The sequence below is a fragment of the Halichondria panicea genome, chromosome 15, assembly GCF_963675165.1.
Source record: "Halichondria panicea chromosome 15, odHalPani1.1, whole genome shotgun sequence".
Classification (NCBI taxonomy): domain Eukaryota; kingdom Metazoa; phylum Porifera; class Demospongiae; order Suberitida; family Halichondriidae; genus Halichondria; species Halichondria panicea.
The window spans coordinates 654204-676657 of record NC_087391.1 but is presented as its reverse complement, the minus strand read 5'-3'; the positions used below and the strand labels follow the sequence as shown (position 1 = coordinate 676657).

The 22454-nt window shown below is 45.9% G+C and overlaps 9 protein-coding genes across 9 annotated transcripts; 4 read left to right on the top strand and 5 right to left on the bottom strand.

The window, feature by feature from the left end:
* Nucleotides 1-144: 144 nt before the first annotated feature.
* On the bottom strand, nucleotides 145-3361 carry LOC135348395 (adenylate kinase 7-like). The gene is made up of 16 exons (XM_064546574.1): nucleotides 3231-3361; nucleotides 3014-3169; nucleotides 2843-2951; nucleotides 2700-2794; nucleotides 2451-2645; nucleotides 2143-2397; nucleotides 2008-2094; nucleotides 1763-1954; nucleotides 1450-1699; nucleotides 1260-1343; nucleotides 1103-1201; nucleotides 955-1053; nucleotides 779-903; nucleotides 644-730; nucleotides 245-403; nucleotides 145-186 (listed from the first exon to the last, which is right to left on the bottom strand). The coding sequence occupies exons 1-16, from the start codon at nucleotides 3285-3287 to the stop codon at nucleotides 148-150; spliced, it is 2088 nt and encodes a 695-aa protein (XP_064402644.1). The 5' UTR covers nucleotides 3288-3361; the 3' UTR covers nucleotides 145-147.
* LOC135348399 (PH domain-containing protein DDB_G0274775-like) lies at nucleotides 3324-4507 on the top strand. The gene is made up of 5 exons (XM_064546579.1): nucleotides 3324-3468; nucleotides 3550-3682; nucleotides 4108-4185; nucleotides 4239-4275; nucleotides 4333-4507. The coding sequence occupies exons 2-5, from the start codon at nucleotides 3566-3568 to the stop codon at nucleotides 4389-4391; spliced, it is 291 nt and encodes a 96-aa protein (XP_064402649.1). The 5' UTR covers nucleotides 3324-3468; nucleotides 3550-3565; the 3' UTR covers nucleotides 4392-4507.
* Nucleotides 4508-4690: 183 nt separating this feature from the next.
* Nucleotides 4691-6390, top strand: LOC135348398 (probable cardiolipin synthase (CMP-forming)). Its single transcript, XM_064546578.1, has 7 exons — nucleotides 4691-4878; nucleotides 4947-5081; nucleotides 5139-5268; nucleotides 5335-5420; nucleotides 5472-5540; nucleotides 6044-6135; nucleotides 6188-6390. The coding sequence occupies exons 1-7, from the start codon at nucleotides 4696-4698 to the stop codon at nucleotides 6273-6275; spliced, it is 783 nt and encodes a 260-aa protein (XP_064402648.1). The 5' UTR covers nucleotides 4691-4695; the 3' UTR covers nucleotides 6276-6390.
* LOC135348396 (L-2-hydroxyglutarate dehydrogenase, mitochondrial-like) lies at nucleotides 6304-9151 on the bottom strand. Its single transcript, XM_064546575.1, has 11 exons — nucleotides 9014-9151; nucleotides 8814-8928; nucleotides 8633-8763; nucleotides 8276-8427; nucleotides 8060-8191; nucleotides 7774-7887; nucleotides 7660-7716; nucleotides 7445-7609; nucleotides 7237-7394; nucleotides 7048-7179; nucleotides 6304-6663 (listed from the first exon to the last, which is right to left on the bottom strand). Exons 1-11 carry the CDS (start codon nucleotides 9060-9062, stop codon nucleotides 6462-6464), a joined length of 1407 nt encoding a protein of 468 aa, XP_064402645.1. The 5' UTR covers nucleotides 9063-9151; the 3' UTR covers nucleotides 6304-6461.
* On the top strand, nucleotides 8923-14765 carry LOC135348394 (2-oxoadipate dehydrogenase complex component E1-like). The gene is made up of 19 exons (XM_064546573.1): nucleotides 8923-9063; nucleotides 9157-9455; nucleotides 9512-9829; nucleotides 9924-9987; nucleotides 10150-10304; nucleotides 10988-11224; nucleotides 11840-11928; nucleotides 11979-12081; nucleotides 12132-12233; nucleotides 12288-12419; nucleotides 12538-12658; nucleotides 12720-12859; nucleotides 12958-13317; nucleotides 13753-13815; nucleotides 13865-13950; nucleotides 14095-14194; nucleotides 14258-14321; nucleotides 14429-14514; nucleotides 14577-14765. The coding sequence occupies exons 1-19, from the start codon at nucleotides 8958-8960 to the stop codon at nucleotides 14688-14690; spliced, it is 2739 nt and encodes a 912-aa protein (XP_064402643.1). The 5' UTR covers nucleotides 8923-8957; the 3' UTR covers nucleotides 14691-14765.
* LOC135348397 (cell division cycle protein 20 homolog) lies at nucleotides 14726-16570 on the bottom strand. The gene is made up of 5 exons (XM_064546577.1): nucleotides 16149-16570; nucleotides 15981-16094; nucleotides 15733-15923; nucleotides 15338-15667; nucleotides 14726-15281 (listed from the first exon to the last, which is right to left on the bottom strand). Exons 1-5 carry the CDS (start codon nucleotides 16459-16461, stop codon nucleotides 14859-14861), a joined length of 1371 nt encoding a protein of 456 aa, XP_064402647.1. The 5' UTR covers nucleotides 16462-16570; the 3' UTR covers nucleotides 14726-14858.
* Nucleotides 16571-16718: 148 nt separating this feature from the next.
* LOC135348665 (TNF receptor-associated factor 4-like) lies at nucleotides 16719-18508 on the bottom strand. The gene has a single exon (XM_064546945.1). The coding sequence runs from the start codon at nucleotides 18285-18287 to the stop codon at nucleotides 16836-16838; it is 1452 nt and encodes a 483-aa protein (XP_064403015.1). The 5' UTR covers nucleotides 18288-18508; the 3' UTR covers nucleotides 16719-16835.
* Nucleotides 18509-18511: 3 nt separating this feature from the next.
* On the bottom strand, nucleotides 18512-20657 carry LOC135348663 (uncharacterized). The gene is made up of 4 exons (XM_064546943.1): nucleotides 20429-20657; nucleotides 19926-20083; nucleotides 19745-19861; nucleotides 18512-19676 (listed from the first exon to the last, which is right to left on the bottom strand). Exons 1-4 carry the CDS (start codon nucleotides 20613-20615, stop codon nucleotides 18612-18614), a joined length of 1527 nt encoding a protein of 508 aa, XP_064403013.1. The 5' UTR covers nucleotides 20616-20657; the 3' UTR covers nucleotides 18512-18611.
* A 29-nt stretch (nucleotides 20658-20686) lies between these two features.
* LOC135348669 (G patch domain-containing protein 11-like) lies at nucleotides 20687-21903 on the top strand. The gene is made up of 4 exons (XM_064546950.1): nucleotides 20687-20976; nucleotides 21024-21358; nucleotides 21413-21494; nucleotides 21711-21903. Exons 1-4 carry the CDS (start codon nucleotides 20727-20729, stop codon nucleotides 21770-21772), a joined length of 729 nt encoding a protein of 242 aa, XP_064403020.1. The 5' UTR covers nucleotides 20687-20726; the 3' UTR covers nucleotides 21773-21903.
* Nucleotides 21904-22454: the final 551 nt, after the last annotated feature.

Below are 22454 nucleotides of genomic sequence, written 5' to 3'. Positions count from 1 at the left end.
CTGCGCTTTAGAAGATTGACGTCACCCATAAACACATTGCACGATAACAAAAATTATGCATACATGTATACATACACATGCAATCATGTAAGGAATACTTAGCAGCTAAAATGTACAATGAGTCAGTGTCTTGTCTTTTATATAATGTCAATCGATCTGTGGGTTGTGTTTGAACAAGTACTCAGCCTGCAGTAATGGGTAGATAAATGCACACAGTTAAAGACCCCATCTTTGGTACACATACCAGATAATCAACAGCATCCTCTGGCTTGACTTTACACACTTCAATGAGACCCTGGGTGAGAGTGGGCATCACGTGCTGCATCAGGTAGTTACGCAGAGGGGTGGATTGCGCCTCTAACATCTCCTGCTCCTCAGCCTGAACTTGAGCTAATTGAGTTGCCTGCAATAAGATAGATAGATGATAAATTTTTCAAGAATGCTACATCCACTATAACGGTAGGTTTCATGCAGGTCTTATATAAAATTAATATTCAATCTAAAAAAAAACGTGTTTCTGAATGTTTGTAGGGTTTTCAGGGAGGTTTTGAACGACTTTATGGTGGGGCATAATTTTGAAGTTAGTGGGATAGAGATGGGGGGAGTCATCCACACACGCAAGACATGCACCCACGTCACGTACCCACTCTGACTCTCTCCTGGCTCTCTGGAACTTCTCCTCTTCCTCCTGACGATTCCTCTCTTCACGTGATATCAACTCTGCAGCTTCCTACATGCAATACAATTAAGTTACAGTATTGGTCATTTGAATGGGCACCTCCTCCTCCTTTCGTCTTTTTTCAGCCTCTGCCTTCTCCTCTGGACTGGGGCCGTAGTTACGAGGCTCTCCAAGGATCTCCTTCACTTTACCAACAGTCAGAGGGCCGCTGTCACCCTCCACATCTATACACACACACACAAGGTCATAGAGGTCAGTACACAGTGGGGGCTTACTGATGTGCACTGGGTGGATCTCAAGCTCATCAAAATAGTTAAGCACTGTCACGTCGTCTTCGTTTTGCTCACGGTACAACTTGAGTCTCCGTGTGAGGCCTGTACACACAACACATGATAGCTACTCACAGCTACTATGAGCACATACCTTCCTCTGTGTTGTGTGTTCCCTCCACTTCACTCTGGGGGAGATTCATCACCCTCTGCTTGAGGAAGCCATCACTGGCATCCAGACACACCACCATCTCTATAAGGGGAGCGGGGGCTATAATGTGTGTGTCCCTATAACTCTGTCAGTCACTCACCGGGCATGATGAGCTTGTTGTATGGAGCTTTGGTCTCAAAGGTCTCATCTAAACCCACCTCATCATCATCATCGTTATCTTCAGCTGAAAGGACAAACATGGTCAACAAGGACATGTATACTAGATTATTTTGGCCAGTATTTATAAAATAAGATGCTCCTATGCACTAGCTAGCTGATTGTACACTTACCAAAAAACAGTTGCTTGGCTTGTTCATACGTTTTAGGGAAGCCATCAAGAATGAAGCCCTGGTTCTGACAGGGCATCGAGAGGAGCTTGCTCTTGTAGAACTGCAATAGATACTGTTCACTGTAGCGTCCATTGTTGGCCTCTAGGTCCTCTTTGAGCAGGTCCAATAATTCCTGTGCTTCCTGTGCTAGAGCGTCAGTCTCCCCATCGTCCTCCTCAGTGGGTTCATCCACACGTGCCACCAGACGCTCCTACAAGGGAGGGGCGGGGCAGGGTAAGGGGGACCAGTATGTAACCGGGGGGGAGGGTCTCACCTGTTCTTGTATGGCCTCTTTGATGACAGTCTCTATCTTGATGTGGTGCAGCTTGTAGTGCTGACACAGTTGACCTATGTGGAGTGTTTTACCCGAGGTAGGTGGCCCTAGGATACAGGCTCTTACAGGCAAGAGTCCTCGGGTCTCCTTGTACTCTTTGATCACACTCAATATGTTCTCAACCAGTCCAGCCTGCAGCAACGACACACTAACACAGGAGGCTATAATAGTGGACAAGAAGTTACCTCGGACTTCCACTCGATCCTCATGTTTTCCTTTGCTACCCCTGCCTCCATCTGAAGGTTCACTTGTAGCTGATCAAACTCCAGTTGCTATAAGAGAGACAGTGAACCAGATCAATGGATTATAGCCGTGCTCACCGATACATCTCTGTACAGTAGTGCCTCTTCTTTAGGCACTCGTTTGGTACGCCCAGTGCCAAGGTTGCTACTGATGGCGCTCACCAGTTCAGCTAGTGTCGAGTGCGATTCATCCAGAGCTAGAATATAGCGGCCCTTAGGTCGGTTGTCAGCCAGGTTGAGGATGATAGCAGCTAGGTCCAGAACATGAATAGTGGGCAGTACGTTCTCTCCCTCTCCAAACACAGGTAAGAGGAGGTCACCTTGCCAGGCAGCCTGGAGGAAGGAGCACACACTCATAACACTAATGTTACAGCCTCAGTCATCACCTTGAACAGATGGTGGAATATACCCTCCCCCTCTCCATAAGTGAGTCCTGCTGCCACAACGTAACTGCTGAATTTTGTCTTGTCAGTTTTGCCTAGTTTGGTGACTAGTTTCTCGACAGCAATGTGGTCATGATAGTTTGGGTGGTGCTTCCTGCGTCGATAGTCCTCCTCCATCAGAGGAACGTCTGGCTCATCCTGTGAGGGATACCATCATTCACTAACTGCGTGTGTGGGGGGGGGGAGGCTTACAGGGTCTAGTGGTTTACTGCGAGCCCAGGTCATGACAGACGAGACACAGATGAATACTTTCTGAGCTATGAACCCTGACAGTCGGTCATGTAGTGCTGCAATGAGGGGATGGTAACAACAACAGAGACCAAAAAGCCTCTCACCTTGAGCTACCCAACCGGCCTCCTCTACTTGTGCTGTATTCTCTGTCATGTGGTAGACAATGATATCACAGTCGAGCAGAGTAGCTAGCAGCTCATCACGACCACATTCCTACAGCCGGCCACAAGGAAGGATCAGTATACAACCACAATGTAGTAATAATTATATCTTACAGGTATGATTTGAGTGACAGTGTCAGGTTTAGTGGCGTCAGGTTTAGTGAGAGTTCCCATCACCTCGTATGTATCCACCGTCGATGGATCTTCTTCTCCTTCTTCTTCCTCCCCTTCCCTTTGCAGCGTAGATCCTACAACAGCCTTGCCCACCACCTAGAGGGGGGAGGGTGGTCAAAATATAGCCTCATGTACTGACTCTGCAGTGTTGCCTGACCTTGCTGAGAGCTCTTCCTGTGTAGGAGTCAACATGGTTGATAAACACTCGCACCATCTCTTCAATTTACTATGAGCCAGCCTCTTAGCTCTACTGTCACCATGGAAACTAAATGCGTGGGAGGCACAGATTGGGCCGATTGTTTTCTAATAGAACTTTTGTTTCACAGAAAGAGTAAGACCACGCCTCATTAGTGTACCTTCAGCTTGTACTTCAGCTTGTCTGATGCTTGTAGTAGGTAAGTAGCTCAATATTAAGTATGTTGTTGTATTGCCCAAGGGTTCTAAGTAATGCTCAAGGTAATGCCCGCTCGCTACAGGTCCCGTACAGTCATCATGTCCCTCCAGACCATCAAGGAAGGTCACCTCTACAAGAAAGGCAAGATTAACAAAGACTGGAGACAGAGATTGTTTGTGCTCAATGGAAAGAGGCTCTCTTACTTCAAAGGAGGGGTGAGTGTGTATAAAACTAGCTCTGTACTGATTGCATTGGTCGTTGATGTATAAAGCCTAAGATCACCACACCCGCCTAGCTTAGACTCGCAAGCCATCACTGTCATGTTGCACGGCAACAGTAGACTAGTCAAATTCCGTGTAGAGACTCGTGTTGCACAGTCAACATATCAGATAAGATTCTAAGTGGCTGCGATTTCGGGACGTCAGTATACTGCATGTGATACCTAGTGCTACGTCACTATCAATGATCTTGTGCGATCTAGCCACTTGAGTTGCCACAAATATCGTGGCAAACATTGCAAGAGTCTCTACACTGAGTTTGCCTAGTCTCTTTTTCGCGTGCAAAAAGTCACCTTATTTATTTTGTCTCAACACCAGCACGAGCACCATTAATAATAACGTGTAACTTTTACTATGCACAGAACCACAGTCCGGCAGGTACAGTTGAGCTGAAGGATATAAGAAATGTTACGGATATTGTAGAAGACGGGACCTTTCAGGTACGTACACTCAGTCACCATCTCTCCTATTAAATCAACTACTCCCTGTGTAGATAAAAACTCCAGACAGAGTGTACGACATACGTGGTGGTGAGTGATGATATGTTATGGCCTAGTATACACAGTCCTCCACCCCCACACACACAGACACGAAGGAAATGTCTCAAGAATGGGTTGATGCAATAAAAGAGGCAATCTCAGCATAGAAACTCATTTCCTTCAAAACTCACACACATGTTTTTAACTGTATAAGTATTTGGTGTGAACTCTTTGTGTGATTGTGTTGTGTGTAGTTGCTCTAATGCTTCTTTCAACCTGTGAATGTTCAGTGTGTATAGTGTATATAAGACATTAGTTGAGATGAATAAACTACTTTTTTGGTACATATTGGGTGGGAATTTTATTCCATGTCACTAAGCCGATTTTTCTCTAATGTGTAATGGCAGCCCCTCCCCAGTTTGCAGCCCTTATTTTCAGCCCCTCCCCCTAATGTACAGCCTCTTCTTGCAGATGCTTTGCTGGCTTCATACACACGTATCGTACCCACGTGGAGTCATGCTGTGCTGCTGGAGATGCACTCAGAGAAGTGCTTGCTGTCTGACAAGATCTGGAGGGTTGCTATCAGTGAGAGGTCATGGACAAGTCAGCAGGAGCTACTCACAGCCCAGACACGACTGGGAGAGGCTGGAAAAGGTACTGTTACTTATTCCCTATACCATGTATATATATACCATGTACCATATCTTGTACTGTGTGTGTAGGAGAACATACTGACTGTACCTAACTTGCTGTCAGTGGCTCGCATTGCCTTGTCCCCAGTGACTGGCTACCTGGTGGTGGAGGGAAACTACTCTTGGGCTATCAGCTTATTTGCTATCGTCGGAGTCACTGATATTGTGAGAATGTCACTGACTGTAATAATCAATAATCTTACTCCCCTCTCTCTCTCACAGTTAGATGGTTATATTGCTCGAAAGTTCAAGGGTCAGTCTTCAAATCTAGGCTCTGTACTGGACCCTCTGGCTGACAAAGTGTTTATGAGTGTAGTGTGTGTAAGCATGACCTACGCTGGACTACTACCTGGTACACAGTCTATATATCACACACCCTCTAATTAACCCTCGTACTATTAACCTTTGTACTATCTAGTCCCTCTCGTGGTGTTGGTCCTGGGACGAGATGTTCTGTTGATAGGGGCCAGCTTCTACCTTCGCTACACCACCCTCCCCCCACCAGTAAGCTCCACCCACTCTCCTTGTGTTGTTATGAGTGACTATTGACTCCAGCGTACATGGAGGAGGTATTGGGACATTCAGAGGTCCACTGTGCAAGTCACCCCCAATACCCTCGGGAAAGTAAGTTATACAAGTTCGATAAATTCACTCTTTTTTGTTTTGAAAATTTGACTATAGCCAAAGCAGGGCTGCATCCAGAATTTTGGATCAGGGGGGGCGAATTGGGCAATTTAAAAATGTAGGAGGGGCGAAGTCATCAGAATTATAGATTGCAGTACAAATGAATCTGCCAGATCCTAGGAGGGGCGAATTACCCCCCTCGCCCCCCCCCCCTCAATGCAGCCCTGCTAAGCATAATTATTGTGTGAAAATTGTTGCCATCAGAACTCTAGTTACGGAGTACTCAGGCTGTACGTGGGATTGTCCAATTTTAAATCTGTAAGATTGCATTTTGTAGCTCTTGTGAAAGTTCTAACAAATTACTTTTTTGGGTCCAAATGTTCAGACTATGAAGTTTGCTTTGGTTGAAATCAAATTAGTAACCCAATGGCAGATCTTCCCTGAATACATTGATCCCATCTCCCACTGTCTGTGTGTGTGTGTGTGTCTGTGTGTGTGTGTAGGTGACGACTGGTCTGCAACTAATGAGTGTAGGAGCACCCCTCTTGTCCGCCATGTGTCAGGCAACGACCACACCCCTGCTACAGACTCTATGGTACGGTGTTAGCTATTCTTATGATCACGGTTACTAGTATTGTTATATACAGGGTGTTGACAGGAGTGGCTACCATCAGCTCTGGAGTGAACTACCTGTTCAGAATGAAAGGGTTCAAGATATTGAACAAACCACCATAGTTACATGTACCTAAGATTCATCACTGACTCATGTTATACTTCTCAATAAATTTATAATTATTTTTTGTCACTACCTGAAATTAATAAAAAATTCCAATTATTAAAAAACAATAACTATTAATTTTCTTGAAACATAACGACAACATGATACCATAATTATATTATTATATACAGTCTGTCTTATAGTTAGGTGGTCCACTTGAAAGTGTTGGCTGCTTTATCAGCCACCATCTCCGCTATGGCCAGAGATGAGGTTGCCCCTGGTGACGGAGCATTGCGTACATGAAGCATCCTTTGTCCCACCTCTCCTTGACCTTGATCAAACACAAAGTCTCCCATCATGGAACCTGTACTGTCCATAGCCATAGCCCTCACACCACTCGGACCACTGCATGCAACACATCACGCATCACACACAGTCACACATCACAGTCACACATCACACATCACAGTCACACATATACAATGTACACACACACAGTAGCCTCAATTCCAGGCCGCGAAGAGAGAGGCGCAGTCACACACACACACACACACACACACACACACACACACACACACACACACACACACACACACACACACACACACACACACACACACACACACACACACACACACACACACACACACACACACACACACACACACACACACACACACACACACACACACACACACACACACACACACACACACAACACACACACAGTGCATGCATGACAACAGTAGGCACACTCACAGTGCATATGATAGCAATCAATACACTCACGGCTGTAGGTCAGACAGTGTCAGCCCAGGGATGAATTTCTTGACACGCTTCAGTTGAGCACGTCTATTGAGACTCCTCCACATCTCACCAGCTCCAAACTGCCAGTGCTTGACCATAAGCTTACGAAGACCACTGTACAAGGACAGTACAGTGTAAGTACAGTATACACACTTTATAAGATTATATCACCTGAAGCAGAGCATTTCCTTGAGGTCAGTCCAGGAGATGTCAGTGTATGAGTAGCCCTCTCGGGAGAATGCCAGCACAGCATTGGGACCCACCCATACGGAGCCATCCATACGTGGCGTGAAATGGACCCCAAGGAACGGGAATTGAGGATTGGGAACCTGACATAACGCACGGTATGGGATGACAGGTACGAGAATGTGGTACTCACTGGGTAGATGTTTCCTTTGACGAGGTGGCACTTGCTTGAATCAAGAACGAGATACTCTCCTCTGATTGGAACCACTTTAGGCTCAGCTGGTGACCCGGACATCATGGCCACTCTGTCAGAGTACAGCCCACAGCACGAGATGATCCATTTAGCCCTCAGTGTTTCCTGCAGAGAGAAGTAGTTATTCAACACTCATTGCAATAACTGGACCTCACTCCATTCTTGGCTTGGACTGCAATGTTGTCCTCCTCTGCCTTGTCAAACCCACACACCTAGTATATAATTTATTATACAGACAATAATGTGAGAGTGTGAGGGGGTGGTCTGACCTCATAGCTGGTGTGGATGCGTCCACCAGCCTTGGTGAAGTCTTCAGCATAAGCCCGGGTCACCCTCGACCAGTCCACTATGCCAGTGTGTGGTGAGTGGATGGCCATCTTCCCCTACATGTACGAGCAATAGAGTCACCACTACACACACACACACACACACACACACACACACACACACACACACACACACACACACACACACACACACATCCACACACACACACACACATACACATCCACACCTACACCACCCACACTCACACAGGCACACCACACCACTCACCACACAGTGAGGTTCGATGCTCTTCAACTCCTCAGCATTCACGAGGCGAATGTCTTTACAGCCGTTGACCAAAGCTCGTGTATAGAGGGCTCTCAGACGATTTACCTCGTCATCGTCCGTGGCAACAATCACCTATACATGCAGCAACAATGTCATAAAGAAGCCCCCACCAATTAATACAATTTGTCGTGTATGGCCCACGAGACTATTAGTTACCTTCCCACACTTGTTGTATGGTATGCCCCTCTTGTCCATGTACTGGTAGATGAGGTCTGCCCCCCTCACACACAAGCGTGCCTTGAGGGACCCGGGAGTGTAGTAGAGGCCCATATGAATCACTCCACTGTTGTGCCCTGTCTGACCCATCGCTAGTGTACCAGGAAGAATGAAAATAAGAGCTTCACAAAAAACAATGGAAATTGGACCTAGCTTATATAATAATACTGTGGCCAACCAAACGTGTATAATTAATGCGTGTATAAAATGTGTGGTCTCCCAAAGAATGCTATCGGCCGGTACACAACAGAGTAGTGTACTATTATAGTGTACTGTTATATAGCTGGCTGTGCTCACCCAGTCGTGGCTCTTTCTCTACGAGGGCTATGGACATCTCTGGGTAACGAAGGGCCAACTCACGAGCAGTTGCCATGCCAACAATACCCCCACCAACCACGAGGAGATCATAGGAGGGGGCGTGGCGTTGGCTGAGGTATGCAACATACTTACAGTGATCACAATGTGCATGCATACTCACAGTGAAGGGAGGTGGGCTGTGATCACATGATCCTGGGCCTTGAGGGACACGCCCACTAATAGTTTGACATAAGAGGAGAGGATTCTCCAAGGAGCAACTCCCACCACGGTGCGCTCTATATAGAATAAAGCAGCAAATACAAGAATGCTGCGAGCATTGCTGCACAGAGGAGGCTACACACGCACACGGAGCTATCATACCAAGCAATGCTTTGGGCACAGAAGGAGACCATCTCTCGAGTCCAGTCATGGTGAGCTGGAGCAGGGCGCATGTGATGATCCAGCTAGTGCATGTGACCCAGTGCAGTGTTGTATAAAATTATCTCTACTCCATATTTCTGTAGGTCTCCCTAGTTCAGAGTCTCTCAAGTCTCGTGTTGCTGAGGGCAACCTCTGGCGATTAGCAACTGCTTATCAGTCACTCGGTCACTCTGTTGCCTCATTGGACCCCCTTGGACTGACCACACCCACCTTCCCCACCTCCTTACTCCCTGAGAGCTATGGACTTGACCCACAGGACAGCGTACACACACAAGACATCCTCTTCTCTTTTCCTGCCTCCACTGCGACTGTAACGGAGGCAGTTGATTACCTCAGAGACATGTACAGTGGTCCAATGTCATTGGACGCTAGCGCCATGACAGTGAGTCCCTGTTACTATGTAACCTTTTTCGTTTAACCTCTGACCTCTGACCTCAGAATGAAGCTGAGAGAGAGTGGATGGTTCGTCACTATGAGAGTTCTCGTCATTCACCTTTGACCCTCAGTCAACAACATCGTATATCGGAGCTTCTCCTCACGTCTCAAGCGTTTGATTCGTTCCTGGGGAAGAGATTTGGGTCAGTCAAGCGTTACAGTGGTGAGGGGGCGGAGTCTATGATGGTTTTCTTTGAATGGTTGTTTGCGGGGGCGGGTGGGAGAGGTGTGAGGGATGTGATGGTGTGTATGCCTCACAGAGGACGGCTTAACCTCCTCACTGGTCTACTAGGTCTTCCTCCGGAGGCTCTCTTCCATAAGGTATCTACTTCGAATTTGTTAATAGCCCACACACAAGCAGGGTGTGGAACATTGTAGGAATATTCCTTGATATTCTTTGTGTATGTGTGTACAGCTACAGGGCAATGCAGATTTCCCTGAGGGTGCCCCCTGTACTGGAGATGTTGTCTCTCATCTTGGTAAGCCCTTAGGCTAGCTCTGACTGCCTGGCACACTATACTGCCCCCCTCCCCATAGCTCTAACACTCCCTACTGCCCTCCCTCCCCCTAGCTCTAACACTCCCTACTGCCCTCCCTCCCCATAGCTCTAACACTCCCTACTGCCCCCCTCTTCCCTCTAGTATCTAGTGTGAACCTACCTGGACCACTCCACGTGTCCTTGCTACCCAATCCCTCTCATCTGGAAGCTGTTAATCCAGTGGCCATGGGCAAGGCAAGAGGAAGAGATCTCTCTAGTAAGACAGGACCTTACTCACCTGACGTTCAGTCCTCAGAGGTGAGTCATTACCCTCACATCTCACACTCTAGCCTCCTTCACCGGCCTTTGAAAGAAGGCCTGCTATCGACTGCTTGCGCATGCGCCAAATTATTGGATTTTTTCCCGTAAATATTTCTATAATACTGGATACATCAGAGAAAATATCCTAAAAGTCATACACAGAGCTATATAGCTAGCTAGCTAGAAACAGAGCTGTGTAGGTTTGTTGTACTAGCTGCTATTTTCTTCTGATAGAATCAGTAGCAGTAGTATAGTAGACTTTCACCAAAGTTAGTGTTAAATGGGCGTGGCCTGTCCATATAGGCTCTTATCAGCCGTCACTCCTTTCAGACGATCGTCATCCACACTGTTGCAGGCTGTGAGTCTTTTGTTAACATAGCAGGCTAAGGGTAGCTATCAGAGAATGCTATCCGATGGGCTAGAAACCTTCATCGAACTTTCTATCTACTTCCTTCAATCCACTTCCTTTCGTTGTGATGTCATAGTTTTACTGAGCATAAACGATGTTATCCAAAGCCCCCAGATACCGGGGGGATATTAGCGCATGCGCAAGCAGTCGATACCAGGCCCACTTCCCTAGCGGGAAGTGCGGCCTGGAATCGAGGCTACTCACACTCCCTCACATCTCACACCCTCACATCTCACACCTCACACCTCGCACACCCTCACACCTAACATAGGTGATGACCGTGCAAGTGCATGGAGATGCTTCGTTTGCAGCACAGGGTATTGTACTAGAGACCTTTTCTCTCAACGCTCATCCGCACTTTGACCTCGGCGGCAGCATACATCTTATAGTCAACAACCAGTTAGGTTTCACTACAGATGCTACGTATGGTCGCTCGTGGCAACAGCCGTCAGATGTTGGGCGTGTCATCGGAGCACCCATCCTCCACGTGAATGGAGATCATCCTGAGGCAAGTAACATAACCCCTGTATCATGTATTATATGGTCTCCTGGATTTGTAGAATTACTGAGTACTAGAGTCGGTTTGATAGTCCTGAAAGCTTAGAAGGAGCCTGTTCAGATGGTATATATGCTCAAATCTCAAATTTGGAATGGGCCATCATTTTTCATTTTCGGAAAAATACTATGGACTATAACCTATGGTATTTGTCAAAAACAGGCCCCAAATAGACTTATGACACCATCTTAATGAGCTCATTGTAAGTTTTTAGAAAATCGTAAAATTCATGTGATTGTACCGACAGAGCTAAAGTTATGACTGTTCAAAGATGCTGTGGCCATTATATTTGAAATGAGCCTGTTTCGAGAGCTATCTTTGACTGCCCATAACTTGAATTACATGTACTTCTACAATTAAAAATGCGTTTTGTAGCACTTTGAAAAGCCTATATCTAATGTATATCAGTGATGCTCTTGGATCAAAATGCTCCATTTCGATAGTGTATGCATGCTCTATAATTACATGTGTTATGTGCACTGCACTTGGTATTATTACTGGTGCAGTATTAAATTTTGTGTTTGATTGTACATTGTCGTGATAATTTATATTCAATTGATGTTGCAGGAGGTTGCCAGAGCAACTAACATAGCGATGGATTATCGGAGACAGTTTGAGAAGGATGTGATAATCAATATGGTGTGTTTCAGGAGATGGTGAGAGGCTAACATTCATTGTCAGCTCTTATTAGTGTCCGAGTTCACAGGGGTCACAATGAGTTGGACAACCCTTCCCTCACACAACCTGGCATGTACAAGGTCATTGAGTCTCGTCCCACCGTCCCTGACACATACGCTCATGCATTGGAGGTAAGCACCTGCTCCTCTGGGGTGGTGATGTTTAACCTTTGACCTCTCAGAACGAAGGAGTGCTGACCAAAGAGGAGAGAGATGAGATATTAAGTAAGTGCCACGCCCACCTCGATCAGTGTCTAATGAAGAGCTCCTCCCACCATCCACAGGTAATACTTATCTAGCTATCATCTGTCACTATAGTAACACTCTCCCTCCCCCAGCAAAGGCATTTGAAGGGGGTGTGGCAGGGAATGGTCGACGCCCCCTCCAGCATCACACGCTGGGACACTGGCTGTCCAACTGATCTGCTTAAGTTTGTGGGTTCAAAGTCTGTTCAATATCCAGAGAGACTGGTGAGTGTGCCTTCTGTGTATGTGTATGGTGACTTCCCTGACCTCTGTGTACGTGTATGATGACCTCCCTGACCTCTGTGTACGTGTATGATGACCTCCCTGACCTCTGTTTCTACAGAGTGTTCACCCTCGACTGGTCAGCTCTCATGTAGAGGAGAGACTGCGGCGACTGACCTCGGGAAATGGGTTGGACTGGGCGACTGCTGAAGCTCTGGCTATGGGCACTCTACTGCTCCAAGGTAAGTACCTTATATACATGTACCTACAACTGTGTACGCTAATTACTGTGTTTATCAACAGGGTTTAATGTGCGCTTGAGTGGCCAAGATGTTGGCAGGGGAACGTTTAGTCATCGCCATGCTATGATAGTGTGTCAGGAGTCTGAGTCAGCGTATATCCCTCTCAATGACCTTTCTCCAGATCAAGCAGCCTTCCTCGAGGTAAGAGCTAGTGTAGTAAGGTAGCCCCATCACTCTTACCTCTCCCCGACCAATATCCCGTACTCTTTCCCCATTCTAACCACCCCCTCCCCCACCAGGTGGCCAACAGTCCTCTGAGTGAGGAGGCTGTCCTGGGATATGAGTACGGTGTGAGTATAGAGAGCCCTCAACACCTCGTGCTGTGGGAGGCTCAGTTTGGAGATTTCTTCAATGGAGCTCAGACGATCATAGACACTTTTATATGCAGTGGAGAGAGCAAGTGGTTGCTACAGAGTGGTCTTGTGATGCTGCTACCTCATGGCTTTGATGGTGCCGGCCCTGATCACTCGTCCTCTCATGTGGAGCGGTTCTTGCAACTCTGTGACAGTTGTGAGGGGAGTGGAGATGGTGATAGTGTCAACATGCACGTGGCCCACCCTACCACACCAGCACAATACTTCCATCTGCTGAGGAGACAGGTGCACATAAATAATTCATGGCTCTCAACAGAGAATTAACCAAAGCCACAACATTTTCTATGTTGTACATGTACTTCAGCTCATTGAACATTTCACTACCGTAAACGTTGAAATTTTCGACGCATCAAAATTTCGCACTTTCTGCACTAGGCCCACAATTCTTAAATTTCGTGCGCATAAATTTTCGTCCGTTATATTAACGTAGGTGTGGCTACCACGTACACGTACACCCACGTATATATTTAATTTCGTGCGTTGAGTCCAAGGACGAAAAAAACGAAATTAAACACCCGTCGAAAATTTCAACGTTTACGGTACTTACAGTTAGCTATTTTACATACCTAGGCTTCAAATAGTAATCAGGTGGTTAAATTCATATTACATGTGAAACATGCATGTACAGTTCTTAAGATGTATGATCAATATTTTATACAGATGGTTCGCAACTTCCGGAAGCCTTTGATTGTTCAGTCCCCCAAGACTCTCCTCAGACTACCAGTGAGTCTGTGTGTCCTCGTGTGATACTGTGTGTCATGTGACCTTGTAGGCTGCTGTATCCAGCTTATCTGAGATGGGACCTGGTACAACATTTGAGCCAGTGCTGACAGACAGTACAGTAGTAGATCCTGGCAAGTAAGTGCTCTGTACTCTCACACCCACTATCCATCCCTCACCTTTCTTCTACACACACACACACACACACACACACACACACACACACACACACACACACACACACACACACACACCCACACACACACACGCACGTGTTGACAGGGTGCATAGACTGGTGTTCTGCTCAGGGAAGCATTACTACACTCTGGACAAGCACAGGGCTGAGGCTGGTCTCACAGATACTGCTATTATCAGACTAGAGGTACTTATCATGTTGACCCACTCTCTCTCATGTGTACTACCCCCTCCCCTCCTCACTCTGCAGCTCCTCTGTCCATTCCCCGGAGGCCTGCTGGCACAGCAACTGTCCAAGTTCCCCAAAGCTAAAGGTACGTACATCACCCACACACACACACACACACACACACCCACACCTCTCACACCCACACACACCCACACACACACACCTCACACTTTACACTTTACACACATGTAGAGTTTGTGTGGAGTCAAGAGGAGCCTGAGAATATGGGGCCGTGGGCGTTTGTTGCTCCAAGGTTTAGAAAACTGCTAGGAGTTGATGTAAGTACAGTCATGTGATCTTTTGACTGTATCATGTGATCATACCCCCCCCCCCCTCTCAGTTGTCGCTGGTTAGTAGGAAAGTGTGTCCAGCCACTGCAGTGGGTGTGGCCAAAACACATGCTGACGAGGCAAAGCAATTGTTAACAGACACTTTCCCCAACAAACAGTCATAGCTGTAGCTACATGTAGCTAGAATTTATATAGAATATTTATTATCGGAAAATAAGATATTTTTTCAGCAATTCCAATCTTGATAAACAAACACAAGAAATATAATAATTATAAAAGAATCAATTAATACAAATTAAGATAATAATTATGGAATGATCAGGTATAAAACGCTACCTAATAAAGTTAGTGAGAGCTAGAGAGTCTGTTTTGCTCGAGATGGCTTTGGCTTTGTTGTTGGTAAAGATCTTCCAGAACCTCAGAGTCTCGTCAGCCCCGGCACTCACGACGGTCTCCCCTCCTGGAGATGCTACCATATGTAACACTCTGTCTTCGTGCCCACTCAGATGACCAGTACATGTCAGCTCAAACGAAGAAGGGTCACATGACCAAACTGCAAGCTCATTGGTTGGATTCCCGTGTGCCGAGAGGATCTCCTTGTGTTGTGGTGCCCATATTAGTCCACTGACTTGTGCCCCCGTCTCACGTGAGCTCTTGAGTTCACCAGTACAAGCGTTCCAGACACAGATAGTCTTGTCAGCCGAGCCCCCTCCGGTAGCGAGGGTACTAGAGTCCCACGGACACCAGCTCAGTGCCTACAAAGAGAGCAAGTATTAAAAGGGGAGCAGTACACACAGGAGAGCTTAGTTACCTTGACTGCAGCTGAGTGTTGCTTGAGGGAGTGGGTTGGTTGGGTCCAAGGGTCCTTGTTGTACATGTCCCAGATCTTGACTAGATTGTCATTGCCTCCGCTAGCCAACAGTCGTCCCCCCGAGCCCCACGTTAGCCCACACACATCCAGAGAGTGGGCCTGAGTGGATGAGACAAGACTCTGGGCCAGTCGAGGGTCCATGTTCTGTACGAGGCCTTTTTGAGAGCCACTGGACAGGAGGCCTTTGGTTGTGTTCCAGGCCAGACTGTTAATTCGAGAGGTGTGGTTCTTGACCCCCCTCACCATCTTAGAGGCAGCCACGTCCCACAGCTGGGAGAGGAGAGAGGAAAGAAGGTGATGAGATACATACACACAGTGAGTGGTAGAGGTATTACCTGTATCTCTGCATTGCTGGTACCAAGGGCAAGATATTTGCCCGTCTTGTTCCAGGCCAAAGAGGAGACGTATTCACTTGAGGACACACTCAACTGGTCGATGGCTCCACTAGCTTTGTTGAGGAGGTAGACAGTATCACGCAATGCCACGGCCAATACTCCAGTACTGCTCCAATCGAGTACATTCAAGTCTGTAGGGAGGGGGGGGGCAATGAAACACAAGCACACATTATAGCTTCTCCACTCACAGAAGTCATTGAGTAAGTTGGGGGCATCCAGAACACGATCAGCGCTCTTGGGTAGCTTGCGAGGTCTGGATTTCTTGGTGGACACTCGACGCTTGGGTGTGTACTGCTGCCAATCTGCAAAGTGAAACAACCAGTGAATATATGATTCGTTGACTAGTTGTAACTTACATTGTTTCTGTTGACGTCCTTGCTGAGGAGTGCTGCTAAAGCCCAAGGTTTTACTGGAGGAGCTCAAGCCTTGCAACCCCAGCAGTTGGTCAAGCATCTGCTTGTCTGGTGGACTGTTCTCATCTGTCAAACGATTGCTCATCTTGAACCGAGCAAACTGGAGGTCAGTGGAGGCTCTGCTGGGGATGAAGCGATCGCCTGGGGTGCTCCTCTGAGATGGGGTCTTGTGTCGGGTATATCTGCCTCCAGTCAAACAAGGAGTGCGTGTGGGAGTTGTCCTGAGCTCGAAGCGAGTAGGAGTCATGGCTGTCATCTTGTAGAGTCTCTGTGTCTTAGCTTGTCTTGTGTAATTGTGTAGTTGGTGTGATCGCTTTGATCGTTTGCTTTGTACCCCGAGGTGCTGAGGTGGGCATCAATTAGAACAAGTGATAATGAAATGCGTTGGTATGGAAATAAAACCACATCTTTTTGTGACGTCATGATAGTACAAGCAGTTGTTGGGAATCACGCGACTAACGTACAAGCCGCTACGCAGGCCTTCTTTCTTTCTTTGTTCCTCCAATTCCTCTTCAAAAATACTACAAATGTAGTGACAAAAAACAGAAAAAGGAAGGACATTAGCAGAATAGGAATATTAATAACGTGACCATTAATCATAATTATAAATACACACAATCACACAATTCACTATAAATCATAGGAAAAGCTGATATTATCAATTTGAAACACAAGGCAATCGTCTTTCAAAAAGTTAGGATTGAGGTGCTTTAACTCAATAAACTTGCTCCATCCCCATCCGCTCGTAAGAGTGTCGTGGTATCTTCGTGCACCCTCTTCTCCGTTAGTTTGTTCACGTGCACCCCCTTCTCCGTTAGTCTGTTCATGCGTGTAGAGCAGTGAATACGTATAGTGGTTTCCCAGTTCCTGGTCCTCTAGTGTAATGGTCACCGAACCAAAGAAAGGCCAAATCAACAGATGATCGTACTTCCCTTTAACGATATAGGTGTACACAGAAAGATGTGAACCATAGCCATCCTTATTACCACATAAATGAACATTTAACACCATACTGTAGCCACTTTTTGAGAAAAATGGCTTAGAATTCCATTCTTTTTCCTGTTGTCTTAGATGTTTTGCGTCAGTAACCACAAATCTCACTGGAGGTACTTCAGAAGAAGGTGGTTGCACAGGGACAATAGCGCTAGCTTTGTGCTTTAATTGCATCTCCAATTTTACCATTATAGATGTCAAGTTTTGAGTTGCGCCATTAACACCAGTCAACTGGGACTGCAAACGTTTGTTCTCCCCCTTCAAATCAGCACATTCTTTCTGTACAAGTTTGTTCGTTTCTTTCAATGAGCTAACTTCCTCTCTGTGTTTGATGGACATCAAGGTCATGTGATCAACGACGTTATCCTTCAGATGATTGGCCATGTCTCGTCGGGATATCTCCACCTTACAACCAGCGTACTGAAAATTGCACTGTACAGGGATCAACAAACACTTTTTCTTAACATGAATCTTGAGGCCCTGACGTTGGGGTCTCTCTCCACACTCGTATGGACAGGGGACAGGAAACTGGGGGCAGACGAGCCAGTGGTTCTCTCTGATGTCATCGAGGACGGAGGAATGACCGCAATACTGACAAGTGTGCGGCTTCTTTGGACATGTCTCAGTTTCGTGTGTAGGGATGTCTTTACGAGAAATGAACGTCTTGCAGTACTGACACAACACATCAGTGTGCCCACAGCCTTCTAGTCTTGTCTCGCTGGATGGCATTCGATTGAGGTGCTTCTTAAGCTTGCCAAGTTCGTCCATCCAGGAGCAGCCATCTGCCTTGTGGGGACAGTGGATCGTTAGCCCATTGAGGGTGCGCTGTAGCTGCTTGTTGGGGAAAATAGTCGTAAATTGCTGCTGGCATAGGGGACAAGGATAGCGTTTTTTCTTGACCGTCTCAATACACATTTTACAGAAGTTGCTTCCACAGTCACAATCGAGGATACAGGGGTCAGTGAGAAGCTCCAGGCAAATAGAGCACTTTAGTGGCAGCTCTTTCGGGGGTTCCACAAAAGAGATCTCAAATCCATCGTGATGACTGTATTGATCAATAGGGTTGTCTAGACTCGAACTCGTACTCATCCCTTGTCACCATGTGTCTTTTAATACACTACAGACTATTAATTAAACCGTTAGAAACAGTGAAAAACCTACACGTGCACAAGGTTAGTCTTCTTTGAGCTAGTCATGTAGTCTCGCGAGCATGCAGAGGGGAAAGTCTGCTGTGAGGATCTGATGGTCATCTACATATTGTCTGAGTGTTTAATACATGTAGTTGGAGTATTATTATCAGGAGATTGGCTTAATTAAAGTTTGATCTAAAAATGGCAAATACGAATCTGAAAAAAAAAGGGAGCAGGTAATGCAATGAGCTAAATAATAATGCCAATGAGTACATACATATAGCTACAAGTGCTTGTCTCTAGGAGTGCTGATAGATTGTCTCTTTTTTTTCTTAGCAACTGCAGTCACACTGACTCCATTCTTGAAACTGTAACGTATATTCTCTCCAAGGTTGTTGTTTTGGGGTATTCGTAGATTATAGGGAGCACGCTCTAAAACCTCCAACATTTTCCTCATTTGAGAGTCACTGTCTGTATCGGTATCTGATGCACCGTTCTCTGGATGGGGAGACTTGCTCGATAGTCTCTTGCTCGATCGTCGTGGAACACTGCCTTTTTTAGAACGACGTCTTGTTTTAGAGGTAGGGGTACGAGATTTCTTGCTTACAGGGGTTTTAGAAGCATCACTGTCAGAGGTTTGCTCCTGCTGTAGAGATACACAACTGGCTGAGCTTCCAACCACGATATCATTGTCCATGGCAATTGAAGGGGCTGCAAGTTCCTCCACTCCACCACACACAACCTCCATGCCTATTTGAGGAGAAGTATCCGTGTCTGAGGTGCGAGAATAGTCTGTTGTTATGTCTGTAGAGGTGATTGGGGTCAACGAGGGGTTAGCTGGCATAAAAGAAATCGGCATTCTGATCGGATCTTGAGGCACAATGGGCAGAGTAGTGATTACCGTGACAGTTGCCTCTTCAATAAGTTGAGGTACATGAATGGGTAGTGTATCTTGTTGAGAGATGATGGAGGTTTCTAGAGGTGGCACATCTATTGGCTGAAGGGGTATTAGTGGTGCCACAGGGGATTGTTCAAAAAGCGGAACGTCTATTGACTGAAGGTGTATTTGTGGTTCTGTAGGGTTGTTTTTTAGAGGTGTCACATCTATTGGCTTGAGAAGTGAGCGCAGTGTTACAGGAGGGTCTTCAAAAGGTGGCACATCTATTGACTGAAGGGGTAGGGGTGGTGCCAGAGGGGGTTCTTCTAGAGGTGGCACATCTATCGATTGGAGGGGTGTGAGTGGTGTCTTGGAGGACTGAGAGATGATGGGGACTCGAGGCGTCTCTGCAAGCTTCATGTTTCCAACAGTTCTGAGCGACTGAGCTTTAGCAAGGGCAGCTTGCAAGTCCTAGAGAGAAAAAATCAGGTAATCAACAGATGTACTCACTTCAGAGACAACATTAAATACTAACTTACTAATATTATCCCTTGGTAATTGTTGACAGGCTGTGAAGTGAGCACAGAGGGAGCGTGGCGGGGGGCCAGATGCTGAACATCTTCCAGAGACAGCTTAGATTGACCCAAACGATAGTTCTGCAGGGAGTGAGGAAAATAGCTAAATGTGTTACTGTACACACGTGTAACAAAGAGTACTCACAATTGCTAGTAGACAATGCTCCCACTTTTCAGCACGTAGTTGGCTTGTAGTATTTAGTCCTTCCTTCCGGGCAGAGGCCAATTGATTCTGTACCTCCCAACCAGCACTCAGTAAGCCCTCCATCTCACAACGAACCTCTTCATCGCCCCTAACTGCGTCTGCAAAGGAGGACCATTAGAGCCTTAAGTACACTGTACGCATTTCAATAATAACCAAATGCTTTAAATCGTATTAAACACATTAAAACTATTGCGAGAATGCCTTGTTTCTCATCAGCCACTTCCTCAATTTGCATGAGGGGAGCCGGAGGAGGTCATTGTTCAAAATTACACAGGAAAAACAATTAGCACATGGCACATCACTCAAGAGCACAATTAAGGGGTGTGTCAATGCTTTAGAACAATAATGAAAGTTAAGGAAGCATACTTTTACCACAAGCAGGGGCTGATGAGAAACAAGGAATCGACTTTCCTGGCCTTATTATGGTGGATAACTTCTCTCACCTTCCTTTAAATCAACTGCATTTGTCTTGTGCCTTTTTCTCCATTTTCTTTTTCTCTTGTTTAAACTTTCTGCACACAGTGGATTCACATTACATCCTGGTAGTCTGAGTGACACAAGGCTCTGTATCTGTTCCTTTAAACTAGCTATTTCCTCCATAGGAACGTCTTGACTATTTTCAGCCGCCATTTTTTTGAATTAGTTTACACCACATGACAACACATAGAGCACGTGACTCAATTAAAAGATTTAAAGGCGTGGTCTCCAGTATCCCAGAAGTAAATAACCACGCCTACTAGTATGGAGGAAGATTACATGTCCGACGTTTTCCTCAGCCAAAGTGCTCAAGTTAAACCAGGACTCCTCACAAAGTCGCAAAAGAGAAAGATCAATGATGGAGGAAAAGGTAGACCCCAGGCTAAAAAGAAGAAGGTGGTTGAGGATGAGAAGAGAAAACTAGGACTGGCCACACCTCTCTCTTTGGAGAACAAGGGGTTCGCTCTGCTTCAGAAAATGGGCTACAAACAAGGAGCAGGCATTGGCAAATCAGGTGTGAAGTGTACAGACAATGTTTTATTGATTTATTACGTTGCATAGGTGCTGGAGAAACTAATTTGATTCCGCTCGTCCTCAAGGATGGTAGAGGTGGACTTGGAAGAAGCTCATTTTTAAAGGAAAAAGAAGCAGTAAAGACGGCCCAGAAACATGAACAACAGACGCAGACACTCACTGACTTTATTCAACGGAAGCAGCAATCTCAAATAGTCATGAGGATGGAGGGAGATTTCAGACACAGTCAGCAAGCATGTGAGCAGCTTGATAAGGAGTTGGGTCAAAGTATACCCACTATACCTTGGTTCTGGGCGTCTCCGTCTCCCCTAGCTGAGGATGAAGACAGTGATGAGTCTAGTGACTGTGAAGAGGAGCCTTTAGTAATAAGTTATTGAATGTACAAAAACACGTATTGATAGTTTTACTCTCCACAGGTAGCTGAGAAGCTTGCTACACTGACAGACTACCTCAGAGATAATCACTTCTACTGTGTGTGGTGTGGGACATCTTATGAGAGTATGTGTGTATTCAGAAGTGATGTATTGCATAGCTACATATGCAATGCAATGGTGTTGCTTATACACATGTAGCTAGGAGCCAATCTCTACATTAATTTTGTCTCTAACACTGACTTCCCTCAACTAGGCTCTAATTTGTGACAGGGCCCTAAGTCTTATCGCGCAAACTTAACATTTTGTGAACATGTTTGAATCTTATGATGTATCCACACAGGTACAAAGGATATGAGTATGCACTGTCCAGGGAACACAAGAGAAGTACATGACAATTTTTAAGTAGTGTTCAAATGATTTTCAACAATTCGTTCTTTCTTTTTGTTCATCCACCAATCCTTCATCATTGCAATGTCGTCTCATCTGTAAGCGTGAAAAACAATATGTTAAATTGAATGAATACTTCATGTGAACCATACATTTCTGCTTGAAATTTTTTCTCCTGGCCAATTTGTCTAGCTCTGTCTCTTTTGGTTTGCTTGTGCCTTCTGGTATGCTCTCACTCCTAGCATCAAACACAGTGCTCTTTAAGGCATTCTCATCGTGTCTGCGTTGAGTACGAGTCCACCTCTCCTTAGAGCTGCTCTCCACTTGACACCAAGACTCAATGTTCATGTTCTTTCTATCTTCTTATTGTCATGGTTACTGTTTTACTTTGAGATCACAGTGCGGCTCCACATCGAAGCCTTACATGTAAAATTAACTTTTTTGCACATGCGCAATATCATAATCTAAGCCATTTACTATTGTCCAACGTTCCTAACTGTTCCAATGCTTGCAGATTCTTCTCTCCAGTGCACAACAGTTCCTTGATTTTCACTGGGTCCTTTTCATAATGATGCACCTCAATAAACTCCCTGATTGTGTGCCTGCAGATTTAGCTGATTTAGTAGAAATGTCATCAGAGTATAATTATATCTAACCTCAGCTTATTTCTTATCTGCACAAGTGGAACGGTCTTGGC